Source organism: Capricornis sumatraensis, chromosome 21, assembly GCF_032405125.1.
Source record: "Capricornis sumatraensis isolate serow.1 chromosome 21, serow.2, whole genome shotgun sequence".
Lineage (NCBI taxonomy): Eukaryota > Metazoa > Chordata > Mammalia > Artiodactyla > Bovidae > Capricornis > Capricornis sumatraensis.
Window position 1 is genome coordinate 48,861,401 of NC_091089.1, and position 23,191 is coordinate 48,884,591.

Here is a 23,191-nt window from a genome sequence, read left to right on the forward strand (position 1 = left end):
TTAGGATTGAATGGTTGAATCTCCTTGCAGTCCAAGGGACTTTCAAGAGTCTTCTCCAAAACCACAGTTCAAAAGCATCAATTCTTTGGCACTCAGGCTTCTTTATGGTCCAACTCTCACATTCATACATGACTACTGGAAAAACCATAGCTTTGACCATACAGATCTTTGTTGGAAAAGTGGTCTCCATTTTTCAATACACTGTCTAGGTTTGTTATATATAGCTTTCCTTCCAAGGAGCAAATGTCTTTTAATTTCATGGCTGCAGTCACTGTCTGCAGTGATTTTGGAGCCCAAGAAAATAAAATCTGTCACTGTTTTCACTTTCCCCCTTCTGTTTGCCATGAAGTGATGGGAGTGGATGTCATGATCTTAGTTTTTTTAATGTTGAGCTTTAAGCCAGCTTTTCCACTCTCCTCTTTCACTCTCATCAAGAGGCTTTTGAGTTCCTTTCTACTTTCTGCCACTAGAGTGGTATCATCTGCATATCTGAGGTTGCTGATGTTTCTCCCAGCAACCTTGACTCTAGCTTGTGATAAATCCAGGCTTTGTGTGATGTAATCTGCATATAGGGCTTCCGCGGTGGCTCAGCAGGGAAAGAATCCACCTGCAGTGCAGGAGCCACAGGAGACATGGGTTTGACCCCTGGGTCAGGAAGATCCCCCAGAGGAGGGCATGGCAGCCCACTCCAGTATTCTTGCCTAAAGAATCCCATGGACAGAGGAGACTGGCAGGCTACAGTCCAGGGTTACAAAGAGCCAGACATGGCTGAAGTAACTTAGTATGCATACACAGTCTTCACACAAATTAAATAAGCAGCGTGAGAATATACAGCCTTGTCATAATCCTTCCTGAATTTTGAACCAGTCCATTGTTCCATGTCCGGTTCTAACTGTTGCTTCTTGACCTGCATACAGGTATCTCAGGAGACAAGTAAGGTGTTATAGTATTCCCATCAGAATTTTCCCCAGTTTGTTGTGATCTACACAGTCAAAGGCTTTAGCATAATCAATGAAGCAGATGTAAATGTTTTTCTGGAATTCCCTTGCTTTCTCTATGATCCAGCGAATGTTGGCAATTCGATCTCTGGCTCCTCTGCCTTTTCTAAACTCAGTTTGTACATCTGGAAGTTCTCAGTTCATGTGTGGCTAAAGGCTAGCCTGAAGGATTTTGAATATAACTTTGCTAGCATGTGAAATGAGCGTAAATTGTACAGTCGTTTGAACATTCTTTGGAACTGCCTTTCTTTGGGATTGGAATGAAAACTGATCTTTTCCAGTCCTGTGGCCAACTGCGGAGTTTTCTAATTTGCTGACATATCAAGTGCAGCACTTTAACAGCATCATCTTTTAGGATTTGAAATAGATCTGCTGGAATTCCATCATCTCCATTAGCTTTGTTTGTAGTAATGCTTCCGAAGGCCCACTTGACTTCACACTCCAGCATGTCTGACTCGAGATAAGTGACCACACCATCATGGTTATCTGGGTCATTAAGAATTTTTTGTATCATTCTTCTGTGTATTCTTACCAGTTCTTCTTAATCTCTTTTCTTTCTGTTAGGCCCTTACCATTTCTGTCCTTTATTGTGCCCATCCTTGCCTGAAATGTTCCCTTCATATCTGCAATTATTCAGTTGGGTATATCTTTCCCTTTCTCCCTTGCCTTTCACTTCTCTTCTTTTCTCAGCTATTTGTAAAGCCTCTTCAGACAACCACTTTGCCTTCTTGTATTTCTTTTTCTAGGGGATGATTTTGGTCTCCACCCCCTTTACAATGCTATGAATCTCTGTCCATAGTTCTTCAGGCACTCTGTATACCAGATCTAATCCCTTAAATCTATTTGTCGCCTCTACTGTATAACCATAGGCATTTGACTTAAGTCGTACATGAATGGTCTAGTGTTTTCTCCTACTTTCTTCCATTTAAGTCTGAATTTTGCAATAAGGAGCTCATGATTTGAGTCACAGTCAGGTCCAGGTCTTGTTTTTGCTGACTATATAGAGCTTCTCTGTCTTCAGCTGCAAAGAATATAATCAATTTGATTTCAGTATTGACCATCTGGTGATGTCCATGTGTAGAGTCATCTCTTGTGTTGTTGGAAGAGGGTGTGTTTGCTATGACCAATGTGTTCTGTTGACAAAACTCTGTTAGTCTTTGCCCTGCTTTGTTTTGTACTTCACTGCTACTGCTAAGTCACTTCAGTTGTGTCTGACTCTGTGCGACCCCATAGATGGCAGCCCACCAGGCTCCCCTGTCCCTGGGTTTCTCCAGGCAAGAACAGTGGAATGGGTTGCCATTTCCTTCTCCAATGCATAAAAGTGAAAAGTCAAAGTGAAGTCGCTCAGTCGTGTCCAACCCTCAGCGACCCCATGGACTGCAGCCGACCAGGCTCCTCCATCCATGGGATTTTCCAGGCAAGAGTACTGGAGTGGGGTGCCATTGCCTTCTCCAAGGCCAAACTAAACCAAAACAGTAGCAAGAAACGATGTGGGGGGGTGGGGGAGGGGGGCGCGGGGAAATAGTTTTAGAGCTGTCCAAGGTGCTGAACAGGCTTCCCTGGTGGCTCAGAGGTTAAAGCGTCTGCCTGCAATGCAGGAGACCTGGTTCGATCCCTGGGTCGGGAAGATCCCCTAGAGAAGGAAATGACAACCCACTCCAGTACTCTTGCCTTGAGGATCCCATGGACGTAGGAGCCTGGTGGGCTACAGTCCACGGGGTCGCAGAGTCGGACATGACTGAGCGACTTCACTTTCACTTTCAAGGTGCTGAACTGTCCCCCTTTCCTTTCAGGGTTTTGATGTGGATGAGATAAATTTGAGTGTAGAGTTTTTGCAGAGAAGGAAAACGAAAGTCGAAAGCTGAGAATGTCTAGATATATGCATAGTGTCCAAGGAGGGGGAGAAGCCATTATTAGAGGACCTAGTGATGACCCTGAAATGCATGATCAGCACCCACTTTTTGAAAGTATTAAGACACAAGGAAAAACTTTGATCCAGAAGAAATGTGGGTTCCCTGTGGTAGAGGCATAAGAAAACAGGGTTGGTATATGAGGGCTTGAAACAGAGGTATTAAACAAATTCTATATTAAGCCCCCACTGCATTAGAGGCAGTGTGAGGGGCATTAGGGAAGAGTAATGAATATGACAATGGTACTCAAGGAGCTGCTAGTTAAGTAAGGGAGCCAGACTGAGCATATAGTTACAAATATGATGACTATTCGAGGAGAGGGCTTACGTAAGGTAAGGCAATAGGAAGAACTTTCAGTGAGGAGGTTAGTCCATCAGAGAGTTTGTTCATCATAAACATGGAGATGTAATCATGGCAGAGCTAGGAAAGAGAAGAGAGTGAAAAGAAAACTTTTTAAATGGATGTTCTTCTTGGAGACTTCTCATTGCTGCAAATTCATATATATCATACCATTCATTGGATGGACTGGAACAATCAGGAATGAAAAGGCAATTACACATCTCAAAAAGGACCAGCAAACAAAGAGAGTGAGATTGATGAGAAAGTTTCCCTGACATTTTGTGTGTGGGAGGTGAGGAGGAGGAGTACTTAGGAGGCAATGATGAACATTTGTATCTTATAAACATGAATCCACAAATGATGGAAGACTGTTTATCTTCCCCTCATTTCTCCCTGTTACAGTGACTTAAATGTTTGGCTGCATAACAAAATTTCTCAACAAGGGATTTGGGAATTTGCTAGGAAGAAATAAACATTTAAAATAGTTTAAATTGCTTTGCTATTTGAAAACAAATGTGGTTTCATAGCTTCTTTATTAAATTTATGCCCAGGAAACTATGGTATCATGAACCAACACACCTCATTTTGGGGTTTCATGGTCAGTGAACAGTCCTCAATAGTTCCATAAGTAGGGTCCCTCTCCCTGAACACGTTTCTTTAGAAAGTGAAAACATGTTGAGGCCACCCATTTCCCCCCCTTTCCTCCTCCTTCTCCTCTGCCTTCCCTTCTATTCTCTAACCTCAAACATGAGGGTACTCAGGAACCTGCTCTTGGTCACTCTTGTTTTTCTGAAGCATCATTTCCTCACTCTCGCAGCTTCAGTGAAGCCTCTGCACTAACAACTCTTAGATCAATATCTCTTATCAGTATCTTCCAACTAGTTTGACTCCTGAGCTCCAGACCCAACTGTTACTAACAATCACTCCTAGATGTCTCCCAGACCTTTAAATTAAACATGCCAGGATGAAGAAGCTCCTGCAGCAGCCTTACCATTCTTGCTCAACTTTCCTTCTCAGCCAATCCTGTAATAAGCCTTCTGCTTAAACATTTCTCAAATCTTTCTACATTTTCTCCATCCCCACTGCTACCATCATCGTGCAGGGCATCGTTATCTCCCATCATCTCTTAGCCAGTCTTTTGAAGTTGGCTTTCTTTTCCATCTAACCTATTCCCCACAGACACTATGATAATCTTCCCTACATGACTACTGTTCTGAGACCCTTTGGTAGCTTCTCAGGACAATTAGGATAAAGAGCCAGTCCTTGACGAGACTTATAATACCTTGCATGGCCTGATTCTTGTCTACTTTCTAGATCCCACACCCATTCCTTATTTTGTCGTCATTCTGAACTGTGCTTTCATTTCTGAAACATATCAGTCTTTCTTATATTTTAGAGCTTTTATGTTTTTGATCCATTCTGCCTCAAACACACTTCATTTTTGATAAACACCACACCTCACCAAATGTCTACTCCTATAAATTCTTTAGGTCTTAGCTCAAATATTGTCTTTTCAAGGACAGATCAAGTTGAACCTTATTATTTCTGTATCCATATTTGCAAATTCTCCTACTCGATAAAATTTATGTGTAGCTCTAAAATCAATACTCACAGTCCTTTCACAGTTATTCATGGACATGTGCAGAGCAAAAAATTCACATGTTGCCAGTTGAGGTTAAACAAGATGACTCCAGTTTCAGCTCTCACACTATGAACAAGTGTTTTCGTCATCTACTTAGTGCTGTGGGTTTGTTTGTTTTTTTTTTACATTTTTATGTTATAGTGCTAAAGAACTGTCTAGTGTTTCTAAGTGCAAGAAGGCTGTAACATGCCTTACAGGGAAAATAGATTTGCCACATAACTTTCCTTTAACTTCATCAATAGTGCTGATGGCCATGAGTTCACTGTTAATAAATCAACAATGTATACCATATGAAGTGTCTTTGATCAGTGTGTGTTTGTTGCTCTGACTCTTTGTGACCCCATGTACTGTAATCCACCAGGGTCTTCTGTCCATGGGATTCTCCAGGCAAGAATAGTGGAGTGGGTTCCCATGCCCTTCTTCAGGGGATCTTCCCAACCCAGGGATCGAACCTGGGTCTCCTGCATTGCAGGCAGATACTTTACTGTCTGAGCCTCCAGGAAAGCCCCTTCCCCAACACAAAATAAGATTATGCATTGACTGGTTGATGAAAATGCATGACCAGAGGATTGCAAGAGCCTAACCTTGTGTTTTTCTTAGCAGCAGTGGTTTAGTGTTTACAGCAACTTTACAGAGCAAAGCTATGATGAATGGACAATGGATGGTGTGCGTGCTCAGTCATGCCTGACTCTTTGTGACCCCATGGACTGTAGCACACCAGGCTCTTCTGTCCATGAAATTTTCCAGGCAAGAATACTGGAACAGGTTGCCATTTCCTACTCCAGGAGATCTTCCCAACCCAGGAATCAAACCCACGTCATCTGTGTTTTCTGCATTGGCAGGTGGATTCTTTACCACTGAGCCCCCTGGGAAGCCCCAAAGGAGGGACACATAGATATCAATAAAGACAAACATTATCCCCGACTCCTGGAATGTTGCTGCTTGACTTTCTGGAACACTTTTCTCAAATATGTCAGTCTTTGCTTCCCTAGATATTTTGGAAGGAGGGATACAACAAAGAACACAAGTGCCCAAGAGAACTCTGGGAAGTCTGTGATGAGAAACAGGGTGAGAAGGAATAAGGCAGATTTTGAAGGTGTGGGCAGCAACAGGAACAGTCATCCAGGTGACAAAGAACCAGTAGGCTTTCAGGTGTTTCATCAGGTGGAGTTAGATAATATGGAGTTGGAGATAGCAGCTTTTGAAAGCAGGAGACAGAGATGAACTCTTATCTTGGATCAACAATTATCTGCCTTTTTATTGCTGTGACTTGAGGATGAAATGTATGGCAGTTTGAACAATTTTGCCAAGCTTGAGAGAAATCTATAACAGTCCAGGTTGAAAATAGTCAGCCTCCAAGGTGGGGGCCCTAGAAACAAGTGATAGAGTCCAGAGTTGAGAGAAGCTGGAGAGAAGTCAGTACCCTGGACAGATACATGACTCCAAAGACTGTAGAGTGTGTAGCTAGAACTGTGACCTTTAATAAGGGCATCCTCAGTCTTTCTGGTCACCCCTTCACCCTCACTTTAATATGAAGAGTGAAATCTTCATATTAAAAGTGGCCCTAAACAAAAAATGGCCCTAACATTGTCTTCCCTTCTTAGGAAAGTGAGGGAGGTCATCATGGCCTACATGAAATTCCCCACTACCCAGTTCTCTGACCTGACCAGGAGGTGATCAGGGAGCTGCCTGACCTCTGATCCCATCTTGTGGTTGAACCTTGAGGGGATTGTTCAGACTCACTGGGAATAACATTTCTTCCTTCTCAAGGTTCTAGTCTCTTTGCTTCTCTGTTGCTCCTGAGGTAGGGGTTGTGGTCCTGGTATTTCACAGCTCTTTCCTGGGGGTGGGAGGGCATGGAGTCTCAACTAAGTTAAGATTTAAAGAGTTTCCACTCTGCCATAGGCACTTTTATGAAGATGAATAGGGACGAGGCAAGGCCCCTGCCCTCAAGAGCAATGCCTTGCCAGTGTGTATTAGTGCAGAAGTAAAATATACTTCTTTCTGATTAGGGAAGGGGCACACTTCCTGGGAATATACTTCCTAAACAGTGGTTTGCCTCTGGTGTGGACACTGTATGCATGGATTCTAGGGTAGACAGATCTCATCTCCACCTGCATCAATCTGGTCTGTCAAATCACTTGAATTAGACACACAATGGGGCTCAGTGCTTTTATTGAGCCAGTGGCAGCCTGATCAAACACTGAAGTGATTGTCCTGATACCCATTTGTTGAGTGGCATGGGGAGCGGCTTATCCTGATCTTTTGAATTCTCTGGGGCAAAAGATGATCTTAATAAATCTGACTCATAACTGTCAGAATTTCAGCTACCAGCCAACCTCCTGATAACTCTAAGACAATCATAATGGATAATGAGAGGACGAGAAAGAATTCAGGGATCTTGTTTTGTCTCTTTGTTAGGAAAGAGTAGAGATTCATTAGCGGTATTCTGAGAATACTTTGCAAATATGTTTCTTTCCATAGACTTATGAAGACAATGAATGGGCAGGTGAGGAATAAGCATCCCCTCTCACTTTGCTGGAGCAGACACCCTCCCCCAATGCCCTGACAACATGTATGGGGGACATAGTGAACAGAGGTAGAAGAAGCTGCCCTCATCTCCTCATCTTTTCTTTCCTGACCCATCGGCCCACTGGCTGGGCAGAATGGAACTGGCAGGATGGGCTGGCCCACAGCATAGTTTACTGGAAAAAGCATCAGAAGACCTGGATTTGAGTTTTGGCTATGTCTATTTCTTGCTGTGTGTTTCTGAGTAAGCTGTTCAAACCTCACAGGGCCTCAATATTCCTTGGTTGTAGAAAAGAGAGATGATAAACTTCTGTGCAAGCATTCATAAGACTGTCACAAAGGTCAAATGTTTGTATCTTTTATACTTAGAGCACTAGGCACATAGCGAATGGTGTAAATGTTCCCTCAATGAATGACTGAGTGGGTACACTGAGATTTGAAAATTGAGGGCTGTGCAAATCTTCATTATTTTATTGCTCTGAAGACTGAGAGCTTTCTCTGTGCTTAATCAGAGCTTATCCCATGTTATGGAAAACATGTTTAATTGTTTAACGCATGTTAAAGCTGCCAAATGAGGCGTCATCAGTCACTATGACAGATATATTGGTTCTCTGCCAGGATCTAAAGAAGTAAGGACAATACAACAGTCAGGACGCCTCTAGGCCACTCGTGGGGGAGACTCAGAGAAGACTGGAGAAGGGTTTGAGTGAATTGCCTTGTCAAAGCCAGTTTCAATGGAAGACAAGAGGGTGAGTTAGAATGGCATAAATCAAGAAAATAATGTGTCTTAAGGAGGTGACATTTAGTATTTAACAACTCTGTTCCAATTATATAATGTATAACGTAATGGCCCAAAGCCAGAAAAAAAAAAATGTTCATAGCAGCCTGATGGCAACAAAGCAGTTATGAAGGAAATATCGAACATGAGCTTCATCACAATTACAGATGTAACAAAGTGTTCCTTTGGCATTTTGAAGATAAATTTCTTGTTTGGCTTATATCCTATCCCATCATTCATATTTATAACTGAGTTTGACTAATTTTAGATTTGCTATTATAACTAAACAAGCATAATCCTTTATGGAAAATTCATGCGAAGGGAATTTGGTGATATAGCCCTTTCCTCCCTCCGACCCCTCTTAATTTTAATTTCTGAACTAAGAAGAATTAATGCCCTGATATCACAGAAAAAATAAGAGCTACTCATTACCCTGGGATGGGGGGTGTGGAGAAGGAGGGACTGAAATTTGTCCCGAAACACCAGCTCCTCTAACTGATGGAAACATCAGAATGGTAGCAATCCACTGTTCCCGGTTTCCTGCCACCCCGGGGCGGAAGGGCCCACACTCTGCCAGAGGGATGGGCAGGGGCTTGGGTGAAGAGCTGCGGTCTGCCCTCCCCCACCCTGACCTTGAGCTACCTTTGTTGTCGTGCCAAACTCTCAGCTTGCAGAGGTGGCCCAGGCTCAGCATGTCGGAGAAGTTGAACGTGTCGGTGCTGTTCCGCTCGAACTTGTTCCAGTTGGCCGACTGCTTCAGGGCCAGGGTCCCGCTGTCCCCGTTCTCCCCGAAGATAATGATGAACACGTTGGCATCGGTGCCTGCTCCTGGGGTGCACAAGACAAGGGCTCTGGCCTCTCTGAATCACAGCCCTCTTGCTCTGGCTTCACTCTTGGGATCTAGGGAGGAGCCAGGGGTGCATGTGGGCAAGTTCAGAGTCGTCAAAGCCAGGGATGAGGTCAGAAAGGGCTGATCAGTGTCCTGGGGCTCCCAGGTCTACCACTCTATCCTTTGTCTTATGTTTGAGCCTTGTTAATGCTGTTGGGTTAACTGGGGTCCTGGTTAGCAGGTGTGGATGGTTTGGTATAAGAACTCATGTATTCTGTGGAAATATACCCATCCTTAAAGGCATGCCATGTAGACTGACTTTACAGTTTAGAAATAAACACCTTCCTATACAATGTGAAAGTTCTTTGTTCCCACATCTGCCTCTGGTTGACATTCTATGCTAGAGCTGCTCATTGTCTGCTTAAGTCAAATAGAAGTTGAGACCCAGCTGGAAAGAAAAGACTTCTGGGAGAGGTGACCCCTTGAAACTTTTCTGATACATACTCCGTGATTATCAATGAACTTATTACTTTCTGAGGGTGCATCACGAACGGATGAGGGACTTGAAGATGAGTGAACACTCGGAACTTTGAGCAAAGAGAGTGAAATCTTCTTTCTTAGGAAGAAAGGAAGTGCCACAAATCTGGTGCCTTAGCTGTCCTGACCCAACATGTATGCCTGAGCTGCCAATTTAGGAAAGCTTCATTCCTTTGGCTTCATTTGCAAGAGGTGCCTATCCCTGTGCCCGGAGAGCTTCCCTGTTGAAAGTGTGTACTAGCAGGGCCAACCAGGGATCCCTCACTACCATTTATAGGTAGTGTGAGTGAGTTTGCAGGGTGCTTGCACCGGCTCCCAGGGGACAGAACTGGTTGAGGGGAGGGAGGCAGCACCCACTGCTTCCCTTTCAGCTGCAGGCCTCTGCCTGCATTGGTGCTTTTGCTTGGAAGGCCCTTCCTCTGGTGTCCCATCTGCCTCACTGGTTTCTGTTTGTCTTTTTGGTTGCACTTTGGCACCACCTCTGGGAAGCCCTCCCTGATTTTTGCCCCCAATCTCTGGCTAGGGAAGGTGCCCTCCTGTAGGTTCCCAGCACCTGGTACACTGTGCCAGCCTCTGTCACATCCTCGCCGTCACTGCTGCACTCGAATGTCACTCACATGTGGGCTCAAGGACTTACCCTATCCTAAGATCCCAGGCCAAAGCTGGCACAGAAGACGGTGGCCAAGCACAGGGATGTGAGAAGGGGCCCAAGGGCAGCCATGCTGAACAGCACCTGGCTGAGGGGTTTCAGGAGGCAGCAAAGGACTGAGGGCCTCTGAGCCAAACTCCTGCACCGTTTTCTCCCATTTTCCTGATGCAGAAAGGACAGAGCCACATCAGTCATGGGAAGGAATACTTTGCAGAAGATGACACTCTGTGGAAATGAGTTGGCCTTACTTTTGAAAGCCTAACCAAAGCAAAATGCTTTGGCCAGAGCTTGGGACCTGAGCCAGAATTTGAGAGGGGCAGGGTGAGTGGGCAGTGAACACAGAAGGGAGCGCTCTGCCCCCGACTCACCCAGGATGTCACTGGTCTTCACCGAGACGGTGTAGGACGTCCACTCCATCATCTCCTCCCCGTCGATGACGGCACACATCTCGCACACCAGCGTCTGCTTGCCCTTCCGCTGGGACAGCCAGTCTCCATAGTAGAACATGGTCAGGCCTCCCGTGTTCATGTTCTTCAGGAGGATCTGGGCGGGGGGACCGGCCAGTGTGTGAGCACCTCCGTCACCCCCACCGACTGCCCACCCACTAACGCGGCCCCCTTGTCTGGACCCTGGAATCCACTATCCCAGGCCTGAGACAACTTCTTCTGACTTAGACTTGAGGCACGAGGAAAGGGTCCTCTCCAGGACAAGACCCTACTCCATGGGCCTGGCATGGAGTCTGAAGCCCCCGCCATGACTAACTTTACTTGGTGAGCTGGAAGTGGGCAATTCATATAAATATGTTTCCAAGGAGGGCCTATAACTGTGCACCAGGAATGTCTGCTGAATTAATGACATAAAAATAGACCAACCAAGCCACTTTCAGCCACAGACTCCACAAAACTGTGGACCCAAGTTCGCCAGATTGTCCTTGGAGGGAACACTGTATTATTGGCTCAAGAAAAGTCTGCTAAAGGCTGGACAAGGGGAGCAGAGCCTCAGGGGACTCGGGACAGATGGTCTTTGATGGATAAGGGATGAGAGGACGGCTCAGAGAAGAAGAGGCAGCCCGCTCACTGAGACCGTGGGGGACCTGGGAGCCTCTCTACCATCTGCCTCAGGTTCCCACCATGGGAACCTCGCCACCCAGTTCCTGCTGCTCCCCTCTCACTCCTCCCAATTTGCTCCCTCCAGGAGGCTCACACTGGTCTCTGTCCACATTACACTGACTGGGCAGGCTGTATTCCCTGGCAGTTCATTCAGTTTTGACTGGGTACAAATAAATAAAACTACATTCCCTGATTAATTCACACCCAGGGGCATATTATCTGGGGCAGACTTAGGTAACAACCTTCTAAGATGACATTTGCACATTAACAAACCCCACTGACAACCCAAAGGCGCAGGAAGTAGGGGTGGGTAGTGGGAGGAAGGGAGGTGAAGGTCCAGCCGTGTTACCCTCTCCAGGAACCACTCAGGCCGGCTGCCCAGGCCGTCAATTCGGATCCTCATCTTGGTGAATGGGGCAATGTCCAGGATCTCCATGATGAAGGTGTCATTCTGCTCCCGCTCAAATCTGGGGATGGAGAGGAGGGACACGAAGGAGGGAGGCTGGCCAAAGTGAAGGGGGAAGCCATGGTGAAGACAGATTCGGGGTAAGGAGAGAAGAGGCCTCTCAGCTCCCAGTGACTCCGCAGTAGCCTGTCTCTTGCATCCAGAGGTGTTCTCGAAAGGCTGGGTTAAGTGAATTGCTGGTAGAAATGGCCCTGAATCAAGAGCTACCAGTTCTGAGTACTAATTTCATTGTGTTAACCATGTAGAACAGTCCCAGCTCCTCTCTGGGACTAGGTTTCCTCATCTGTAGTCTGGGGAAAATGACACTGTCCCTGAAATCTCATAAAACTGTTATGAGGACCAAATGGATGTGAAATCAATTTCAAATGTGAAAAGAATTCCATCTCTGCAAAGCTTGCAATGAGGCTTTATGAGTGACATGGCTGCTATGAATGGTGGGGCAGGTTGTACACTGTACAACTCTAGACAGTACCATTCACCTTTTTCTTTTTGTACACAATATGCACAATGCCGGATGAAGCACAAGCTGAAGTCAAGATTGCTGGGAGAAATATCAATAACCTCAGATACACAGATGACACCACCCTTCAGAAAGTGAAGAAGAACTAAAGAGCCTCTTGATGAAAGTGAAAGAGGAGAGTGAAAAAGTTGGCTTAAAACTCAACATTCAAAAAACAAAGATCATGGCATCCAGTCGCATTACTTCATGGAAAATAGATGGGGAAACAATGGAAAGAATAAGAGATGTTTTGGACTCCAAAATCACCACAGATGGTGACTGCAGCCATGAAATTATAAGATGCTTGCTCCTTGGAAGAAAAGCTATGACCAACCCAGACAGCAAACTAAAAACCAGAGACATTATTTTGCCAACAAACATCTGTCTGGTCAAAGCTATGGTTTTTCCAGTAGTCATTTATGATGTGAGAGTTGGAAAATAAAGAAAGCTGAGCACCGAAGAATTGATGCTTTTGAACTGTGGTGTTGAATAAGACTCTTGAGAGTCCCTTGGACTGCAAGAAGATCCAACCAGTCAATTCTAAAGGAAATCAGTCCTGAATATTCATTGGAAGGACTGATGCTGAAGCTGAAAGTCCAATACTTTGGCCACCTGATGCGAAGAACTGACTCACTGGAAAAGACCCTGATGCTGGGAAAGATTGAGGGCAGGAGGAGAAGGGAACAACAGAGGATGAGATGGTTGGATGGCCTCACCGACTCGATGGGCATGAGTTTGAGCAAGCTCTGGGAGTTGGTGATGGACAGGAAAGCCTGGCATGCTGCAGTCCATGGGGTCGCAAAGATCTGGACGTGACTGAGCAACTGAATTGAACTGAAGTGATATGCACAACTGAATGCAGCGGCCCTTGGTCGGATAACACTACTAATAACTGTAAAACAGCAGGTGACATTGCTTTTGCCGCTATTACTGCTTTTCTCCCGAAATGACCGCATCATCTTAGCGATGCTCTGTCTCTGTTTCTACTGCTCTTCTCACAGTGCCGCATGCATAATGCGGTCTTCAGTGCTGACACTGCTTGACTGCTCACTGATTCCAGATGCTGATGCTGATAAGCCCCTGGGGGTAACACAGGTATCACTGAAGATATGACGCTGCATGGCAATTTTATGCTTCCTTGAGCAAACATTTTTTTAAAAACAGAGGCCATCGCCAGTGGGAGCTAGAACTGCAAATGCTACAAACCAAAAACTAACTACTCCTTGTCTTCAAAGCAGTGGAAGAGGCCTAATCCCTTCTGATAACTTGCTTCATGTACTTTGCGATTATTAGAAGTAAAAACAGTCTCCCAGAAGTCTGCCCCAAATTCCTCCTGCTCTAGTTTAAATTGTCTGTCTCCCGGTCATGTGGAAACTGGAAGGCAGTTCTCAGAAATCCCCCTCAAGCTCATCTCACAAAGTGGAGATTCTCTCAAATGTCAGGAAGCATTTAACAGGAGGCTTCCTGTGTGCTGTTCTGGATCTGTCAGGAATCCTCTGTTCCTTATTAATTCCTGAATATTCAGGAATTAAGAGGAGAGGCAAGCCTCTCCTGGGGCTGAGGGATCCAGGCATTTCCTTCGCTAGTTTTTCAATACAGTGATAAGTACCCTCTTCCTTCTTGTGAACCATATGGTGAAGTGATTGTTTACAAGTCTCTCTCTTTAATATGGATCGCCTATATTTTGCAAGTCTGGAATTTTAATCTTTATCTGAGAATAACTGCCTTGTAAGACAGTATTATGCCCACACCATGTTGATTAAAACACCTTTTCTCCATCAGAGCTTTGGTCCCCATGTCTTTCTTTCTCTCTCTCTCTCTCTCTCTCTCTCTCTCTCTGTCTATTTCTGGCTGATTTCCTGGAACACGAAAGCCAGCTGTGTAACCCAGGAAATATTAGCCTCTCTCCTTTCACTTTCTCATCATCAACTCTGGACCACCAGGTTCTGGTCCATTAAAGGACCTCAACAATCTTTCAACTCATTCATTCCTTACTCTTGCTGGGTGTATAATGTTGCAGATCAAAGGAACGTTAGAATTCTTTTTATCTTTTTCTTTAATTGTCACTATCTGAATTTAACCAACAATCTCCCCTTTCTGGAGATTTTATGGTCAGGCAGGTATAAGGAAAAGGGGGAGAGAAATAAGCTTTTTCTTTTAGAAAACTGAAGCCTGGATTATACTTTCCCCCTAGTCCTTCATTGCAGGCTAAATCCTGATTACACCTGTCTCCTCGGAATATAAAGCCCACATTCTAAAGGGAACTTCATCCTTCTACGACTCACCAGCCACCTCTTTCCTGCTTCCCCACACCCTCACAAGACAACGCCATTGACATGTGGGAGGGCTCCCACGTTGAGGGGCCACTGCTGGAGAAGTGGTCCACCCCTGAGCCACGTGCCCTTGCCTCTGGCTCAGAAGGACGGGCTGCTGAAGGCCCAGGCTGTGCCCTGCTCATCCACCCCAAGGAGCTCAGCAGCTCTCGCTGCCTCTCTCCCTTCGGTTCTGCTTTCCTTCTGTTCTCCACCCATCAAAGAATGTCCTTGGGAAAGGGCCCAGCAGCCACTCGCTCAGTGGTCTCCTTGACGGAGGACAGCCTGAGGCTAACCAGGCCCAAGCCTTAGGCTGCAAGGGCAAGTTTTTAATGGAAGAGTTTTAGACATTGCCAAGAAGCTGGGAAGATTTGTACGTAGTGGAAGCCAGGGGCCATTCTGAAGGGCAAACCCAACAGAGCTCTGACAATCTGGTTTGCTTCCAGACCAAAAAATTTCCTAGTTCATGGCGTTTCCACTGGGCCTCAAGATGATTCCTTACAGGCACTTAATTTCCTCTAAAGAAAAACATCTCTTTGCCTAAAAGGAATCCCTGTCTCCATTAGAGACACTAATTGCCTCAAATTCCACTGTTAGAGACATATTCTTTAGGTTTAAGCATTTCCTTTTGAGGGTATCTTTTTTTTTCCTTTGAATACCACATCAATTCACCACTATCTCAAAGTGAATTAGTTATGAACAGTTTCCCCCAAAGTGGCAAGATGACAAGTTGGGGACTTCAACTAGGGAGAGGGGTTGAGGGAATGGTTATCAAGTTTGACCTCTAGGTATAGTATTTTACAACAGGGCTGTTGCAGCAGGCAAACCTACACAATGCCTTCTGTTAGACACATGCCCATTCCCGCCTCCATTCTGGTCACGTGCCGTTTCTTGGGAGGATCTCTTTGCACAGCACTAAGTTATAAGAATGACACAAACCCAGTGGGTCTCACTGTCTGAGTCCCCAAGTTGAGATGCTGACATCTATAACAAGGATTTCAAGACATAGGCCAAACACTGGGCCACTTGCAAATGAAATAAAGCAGACTATATTTTGGGTAAGAGACCTGAGCTTGCAAACCAGTGTATTTAAGAAATGATGGCTCTTCTCACAGCATAAATCTTAAATCAGAGAAACAAAATTCTTTAACAAGGTGCCTCAAAGCATTGATAGAATGGTGTGACTTTCAGAAGCATTTCTGGAGTTTAGATACCATCTGAAAAGAAATGTCTATCTCTCCCACCAGCAATAATGTACATCTCTAAAATAAGGTGGAATGTTGGAGTGGGATAATCAATCTGAGAAATTCCAAGGATTTGGGGCTGGATTGGAGATTAAGGTCAAAGCATGGAGGTGAAGACTGTGAGACAGTGAGGAGGCTGGCCACAGACTGACGAGGATAACAGAGCTCTGCCCATTGGCTCTGCCACAGCCACCCCAGGCTGCCAGACGGCAGCCTTGCCAGCAGTGGGCCCACGACGCTCAGGACTCAGTCAAATCTGCCTTCCTGATTTTTTCCCACTCCTGACTCAAGACCAACTAGATAAATCCAAAGATACTCCCCTATCCAATCACTCAACATTTAGAAAACTAAGAGCATGGCATCCGGTCCCATCACTTCATGGCAAATAGATGGGGAAACAATGGAAACAGTAACAGACTTTATCTTTTGGGGCTCCAAAATCACTGCAGGTGGTGATTGCAGCCATGAAATTAAAAGACACTTGCTCCTTGGAAGAAAAGCTATGACCAACCTAGACAGCATACTAAAATGCAGACACATCACTTTGCTAACAAAGGTCCATCTGGTCAAAGCTACGGTTTGTCCAGTAGTCACGTATGGATGTGAGAGTTGGACTATAAAGAAAGCTGATTACCGAAGAATTGATGCTTTTAAACTGTGGTTTTGGAGAAGACTCCTGAGAGTTCCTTGGACAGCAAGGAGATCCAACCAGTCAATCCTCAAGGAAATCAGTCCTGAATATTCATTGGAAGGACTGTTGTTGAAGCTGAAACTCCAATATTTTGGCCACCTGATGTGAAGAACTGACTCATTGGAAAACACCCTGATGCTGGGAGAGACTGGGGGCAGGAGGAGAAGGGGACAACAGAGGATGAGATGGTTGGATGGCATCAGTGACTCAATGGACATGAGTTTGAGTAAACTCCAAGAGTTGATGATGGACAGGAAAGCCTGGCATGCTGCAGTCCATGGGGTCGCAAAGAATTGGACACAACTCAGTGACTGAACAGAATCCAATCAGATGAGCTGCCTCGATTCTAGTTAGCTCTCCTCCAGTTCTCCCATGCCTCAAATAATGCTGCGCTCTGAAGCTTTTCCAGGATCCTGAGAGCCTTTGGCCTCTGCCAAACCGAGTGATGGTGCTCACACTGTTGCTGTAGCAAGCTGGAAAGATACAGCCTCTGTTCTCATTTGACCTCCGTTTTATTTCCACAGTTACATGAGTTCAAATCCCAGCTCCTCTGCTGACTACCTGAGTGACCTTGGGGCGATAATTACTTCACCTTTCTATGCCTCAGGCACTTTATTTGTTGTGAGTTAATATATATAATTATATTGTTATTATAGCTAATATAAATATTATTATATGTATATATTAACTCTCTCTATATATATAGAGAGAGCACTTCCAATGGTGCCTGGCAGGGAGTAGGCGCTCATTGAATGTTAACCATTATCACAATCACTATCAGGGGAGAACAGCTCAGGAGAGAATTCCAGAAGGAAACAGGAGTTGCATAATAAGAGCATAGAAGTGCTAAGAGAAGAGAGGCCAAAACTCTTCTCATCGGATCCCCCCAGACACAAGCTGCATAAGATGAGCAGAGTTCCCACTCTCATGGACTGCTCTGTCCATGAGAAGAAGCCTCTACCTGGCCGCCAAGAGCTTCAGCAATTTCATCCCCCTCAAGCACCATCCCTCCCATCCTTACCTCTGCCACCCTCCAGACGTACTTATTGAGTGCCCGACACACGCAAGGCCAGAGGTGGGAGCTGTGAGAGCTCAGAAAGGATTCTACCCGCCAGCTTTAGTGGAAGGGTTTTAGACATTGCTAAGAAGTTGGGCAAGATCTGTGGGAGACGGCAGTGTGGCTTCAGAGGCGAGTGGCTGTGGGTAGGTTGCATAAGCCTTAGGCTTGGGTTCTGGGTCTTTGCCCTCTGATGCTTAAGATATCAGGGGTCAGGGATGGCTTGGAGGACAATGGCCGAACACAGAAAACCAAACAAAACCTAGGACTAAGCTGGGGATTTAATGAAAGACGCAGACAGGTGCTATCTAGAAGGACTAAAGAGGTCCTCCAATACTGTCATTACTGATTACTATCTTAAGAGGAAGTAAAACCTAAGGCTTAAGACTGGGGCCACCTGGGTGCATTGTCCAGGGCCAAAGCTTACTGGCTATGGGACCTTTAGCAGCATGACTTGACCTTGCTGTGTCTTAGTTTTCTCATCTGTAAAATGGGGATGATAGTAACAGTCCTCACAGAGTTGTAGGTAGAAATAAGTGTGTCAATACAGTCAAAGGGCTTAGAGAAATGTCCAACACCAAATAAGCCCACATCAGTGTCCGTGTTGTTGTTGCAGTCCCCTCAGGTGTTAAACTTCATGAGTTTGAGCATCTTTTCCTCCCAGTAGGACTGTCTCTCTGTTAGGGGAGGCACACTGATTGAAACCGCCCACCCTGGCCAAGCACCATAGTAACTATTTGCATGAGTTGTCTTATGACAGGAGATCCTGATAAGGAATACGGAACTAATAAGCCACCACCAACTGGAAGAGTTCAGGAAAGGTCTAAAGGAGACACTGCGTGTCCGTCCACTTCCCAGAATCCCTCTCGCTAGCATCCATCTTGGCTGAGCGATGCATGCGCCACCAGGAAAGACTCTGAGTCAGAATGATTGGCCAAAGACCACCCGGAAACTAATCCCATCACCATAAAACCCAAGACTGTGAGCCACATGGCAGAGCTGTTCTCCTGGGTTCCCTTACCCTACTGCTGTCCACCCGGGTGCCCTTTCCCAATAAATTCTCTTGCTTTGTCAGAACATGTGCCTCCTCGGACAATTCATTTCTGAGTGTTAGACAAGAGCCCAGTTTCGGGCCCTGGAAGGGGTCCTCCTTCCTGCAACATCTCCAGTGTCTGAAACAGTGCCTGATATTGGTGTTCAATTGTTTTTTAATATTTGAATTTTTTTTTCACTTTTATGCCATCATTTTGAACTTGTAGGCAAGTTACAAAAATAGGGTAGGCTTCTGTGTTCCCTTCAGCCACCTCCCCCTAATATGAACAGGTTACATTACTACAGTAAAAAGAATGAAAGCAGGAGATTCACAATGACACAACGCTACCCACTAATCTCCAGACCTTACAATAAACATTTTACAGTGACAGAAGGAAGGAAGGAAAGAGGGCTATGGGCTGAAGTGATCAAGGATGGCTTCCTAGAGAAGGTAGATTTGTGCTAGCCTTTGAAACAGAAAGGTCTTGCAACAGAGAGAGTGGATGAAAGGCATTCTAGGAGGGATGAATCACACAGACAGAGGCGTGGAGGCTGGAAGGCCCCAGGGAATGAGGGGAGAGTCAGAGGGTAGTCTGGCTGAAAGCAGGATGGGGCTGGAGGGTGGAGGATTGGGTGTATGGAGGGGCAAAGGGGCAAGGAGCACAGGTCACGTCCAGATACCTGGCCTTCTTCTTGTCCAGCTGCACTTCCTCTGTGCTGCCATTGATGCCATAGAGGGTCATAAAGATGTTGGAGTCGGTGCCACCGCCCACCACGTCCCCTGTCCACACCGTCATTTCATACAGCACCTGTCCCGAGTGGGATGCGAGTCCTGGGCTTTGGCCTCAACCATCACCCCCGGCGATTTATTATACTTCACTCTCGCTGGGGCAAAAGAACACGTCCTCCAAGCTCCGCCACTCTGAAAAGAGCCCTGCCACTAAGCAACCGTGAGTGTCTGCAGAGCAAGAGCCAGGCCATGTCACTGTCCCTGTCCCCAGCTGTGCCAGGCTCAGGGCTGGAGAGGAGTTCAGTTTCTGAGAGAGAACACGTGTGGAGTAGGAACATGACCGATCGCCCCAGCATTAACCGACCTCCTTGTTTGTAGAAGCCCGACCTAAGTCCGTTCATCCCAGCTGCATGTGTTGGCTGCACAGTGGCTTTTGGAGACATGCAGGGCACCACTGGAACCCCAGGGCCATCCCCGCTGCTAGCTGTGGAACCTGGGCAGATGTCCCACCCTCTCCAGCCTCTGCCTCCTCTCCGTAAATAGAGATGTGCACCATGCAGGGCTGCGAGAGCCACAGACACCTCGCCTTGGTGCCCACTCTGGGCCTGGCATCAAGGGGCCGCAGCAGTTCTAGGGGACCGTCCCTCTTACATGTCACGGCCAGCTCACCCTGCACGTCAGTGATGGGGAGTGTGTCGGGGCTGCTGGTTAAGGGACCGCTGCCTTCTTTCGCTTGTGGGGTGGGCCAGCCACCTATCATAGGTGCTTTTCACTTTAGACTGGAGTTTTGCCCTTAGGCCTGAGGTTTGTGCCAAAGAGGCTGTGTTCTCTTTGTCTCTGCCAGAGGAGGTGAGAACAGCCTGCTCCCTGCAGCGTGGTGCTTTCCTTGAGGCCCCTGCCTTGGTTCTTCCTTTGAGGGGTGGCCTCGGGGCAAGAGGGGCCATCTTCACCCCTGATCTGGAGTGTCCTCTGGCCCCTGGCCTCTCATGCCACAGCCTCTTGCCAGGTGCCCAGTTAGGTCTCAAAGGTTCAGGAGAGGCCTGCACACACGGCCAAGGACATGGCATGCTGACCATCTCCTTGCATGTACCCAGAGCCAGCCCCTCCTTTCCCCAGGGGCTCCCACACTGCAATATCACTGTCGCAGATGCCGGAGTCCCATCACCAGTTGCCTTCAGATTCAGAACTCGTGTTATTCCTGTCAGTGATCACACCCCTGATGTTGCCCTTTTCAGGCAGCACAGAGAACCTTCACCACCACATTGCAAGGTCAGAAGTAGTATTTCAGGCCTGGCCAGGAGGACACGTTTGCCAGGGAAATAACTGAACTACACTTTGCTTTCCCAGGAAAATCCTCTTAGACCACCTAACAGGGGTGTGTGTGGTGGGCACGGAGCTACGGGAATGAAAGCAGAAGCCTGACCGCTCGGCTCTTACCCAGCAAACTCAGAACAATCAAAGCAAGCACTCGAGGCCCCGTGGAGACTGGCCCCTTAAGACTGGGCTCGCCAGACTCCTGTCTTCTCCGGGTCCATCTTTTTTCTCTTCTTTACACAGACCCATTTCTTTTTATGTCATAGATGTGTTTCCAGAAAGAGACACAGAAACAGGCTTTTGTAATTCCAGTCTGATATCAAATGTCCTGGGGAGGTGGCCAGTCCAAAGAGCCCTCGGGTTCTTTGTGAAGTGATAAACCTGTGTTCTTTTGTAACATGAATAACTGGGGTGTGAGGGTTTGGATTTCCACAGATTAAAGACCCTAGAGGGAGGTGAGCTGTACTGAGAAGGGGTGTGCATGTGCACTGGGGGTGGCACACACACACACCCACATGCATGCTGGGAACTGGGTCAGGACAGAGGTCCCCGGAAGAACTGTGTGCTCTCCCCCACTGTCTGTCTGGCCACAGACGCAGATGGCTGAGCAAGGGAGGGGGTGTCTGTGCTGTAGGAAGTTCGGCTCTCCAGCAGGAAGGAGATGGGCAGGCATCCACACTCCTGCCCGAATAGAGTTTACAGCCCATAACTCAGCCCTTCCTTGTTTCCACATACAGTACAGGCACGGCACGCTCAGGTCCAGGGTGATGTCTTCTTATCTCTGTGGGACAGCTTCCGACCTAAATCTAGTAGCCCATTGATTTGGATTCAGGAACAGAGATGAGGGCTGGGAACTTCTGTTGACCCCACAGCTTTTCAGAGAAAGAGAAGTCTGCAGGGTCACGTGACACAGAAGCATCTGGGGCATCAGCTGACCACATGTCCTTGGGTCCAGCACCCAGGCACTCTGCTTTCTGCCTGGCACCGACCTGTGACTTCATACAACTCAGCCCAGGTCATTTGGCCAGCTAGAGGTGGAGCTAAGACAGGCACTCAGCACCTGCCTTCTAGCCTTTTCCACTTAAGGGGGACCTTGGGCAGATAGCTCTCACTGCACTGAGACCCAGGGGCTCACAGCATCCCAAAGGCCATCTGTCCCCATCACCAGCCTACTGGTGTCAATGGAACATCCTTTGGAGAACAATGACTCTGTACATCTATGTAGAGCATGCTTTCCATGGACTGTTCATGGTTTCATTAGTTCTCATCAATACCTTACATGGGAGAGGATAGAAAGCATTATTTCCATGTGCTATGTGAGAAGACCAAGGCCCAGAGAGGCCAGATGGCCTGCCCAAGGTCACACAGCTGCAGACAGAAGACACTTGAATCTCATGGCTCCTAGCAATGTGGGTCTGGCTGGTACAAAGGGCTGCAGCCCTGGCCAGTGCCCCAGGGCTGAGTCTGCTCCTTCTCCCACTTCCATCTCCCCTGCGCTCACCCCCTTCACCTGGCGCTCCCTTTGCCATGCCATGCCATGCCATCCACACAAAAAGGTGCCCCTTATACCTTCACCCCGATGTTCACCACCATGGCATCCAGGAGGTCGAAGACACGGGAGGTGACACCATCTCCTCGGTCCTTGGCAAGCCAGCAATTGCAGCGCAATATGTATTTGGTCCCCTGGGTGGGCACGGCCAAGCACAGCTCCTCCACCAGCCAGCAGCTCTCGGGGGAGGCCCCGTCATGGCCCAGCTAGGCGGGGACACACCGGGGCTGTGAGGATGGGGCACAACAGGGCAGGAAGCCCTCCTGGCTCAGCATCCCCTCCCCTATTTGCTAGCCTCCCCACCCCACCCCCACCCCCCTGCCGCCCCCCATCTTCAGCGCTGCCTTCCAGCGTGCTCTGCACTCACTGATCCAAGTCCCTCCTGTGAAGGTGGAGAGAGTTTGCAGATGCAATGCAGGTCTCTACTCAGACGACCCTGAGTTCATCAAAAGATTATTCTAGGTGGGCCTGACCTAATTAGGCGAGCCCTTCAAAAGCAGGTGTAGACATCAGAGAGGGAAGACATCACAGAGATTTGAAACAGAAGAGATCCTCTCTGAATGGCTTTGAGGAAACTTGTTGCCTGGCTTTGGAGAGGGCCACATGGCAGAGAATGCAGGCAGCCCCTGGCCTTGGTCCTACCACCACAAGGGAACTGATTTCCTCCCACAACCACTGAGCTTGGGACAGGACCCCAAGTCTCAGAAGAGACCAGAGCCCTGGAAGCACCTTTGACTTCAGCCCAGTGAGATCTTGAGAAGAAGACACAGCTAACCCAGGCCTGGACTCCTGGCCATACATTTGTATGGCCTTAGGTTACTAAGTTTGTAGTGACTTGTTACAGAGCAATTAAACAAAAAAAAAAAAACTAATACACAGACATCCCCTCTGGGTGGGTGGAGAACGGAGCTGGAAGGGCAGGTGAGGCATCCAAGGTCACCCAGCCAGTTGGAGACAGAGGCCAGGAGCTCTTCGTG

At 47.1% G+C, this 23,191-nt stretch overlaps 1 protein-coding gene across 2 annotated transcripts in view; it reads right to left on the reverse strand.

Moving 5' to 3' along the window:
* LOXHD1 (lipoxygenase homology PLAT domains 1) overlaps window positions 1-23,191 on the reverse strand; it is a 196,761-nt gene that overhangs the window by 20,755 nt on the left and 152,815 nt on the right. The window contains exons 33-37 of one of the 2 annotated variants that reach the window (XM_068993865.1): window positions 22,235-22,420; window positions 19,303-19,430; window positions 11,670-11,787; window positions 10,580-10,754; window positions 8,839-9,024 (exon numbers count right to left, since the gene is read on the reverse strand). In XM_068993865.1, the coding sequence (XP_068849966.1) occupies window positions 8,839-9,024; window positions 10,580-10,754; window positions 11,670-11,787; window positions 19,303-19,430; window positions 22,235-22,420 (793 nt within the window). The remainder of the gene's footprint in view (window positions 1-8,838; window positions 9,025-10,579; window positions 10,755-11,669; window positions 11,788-19,302; window positions 19,431-22,234; window positions 22,421-23,191) is intronic. The other variant, XM_068993866.1, reaches the window with a different exon arrangement.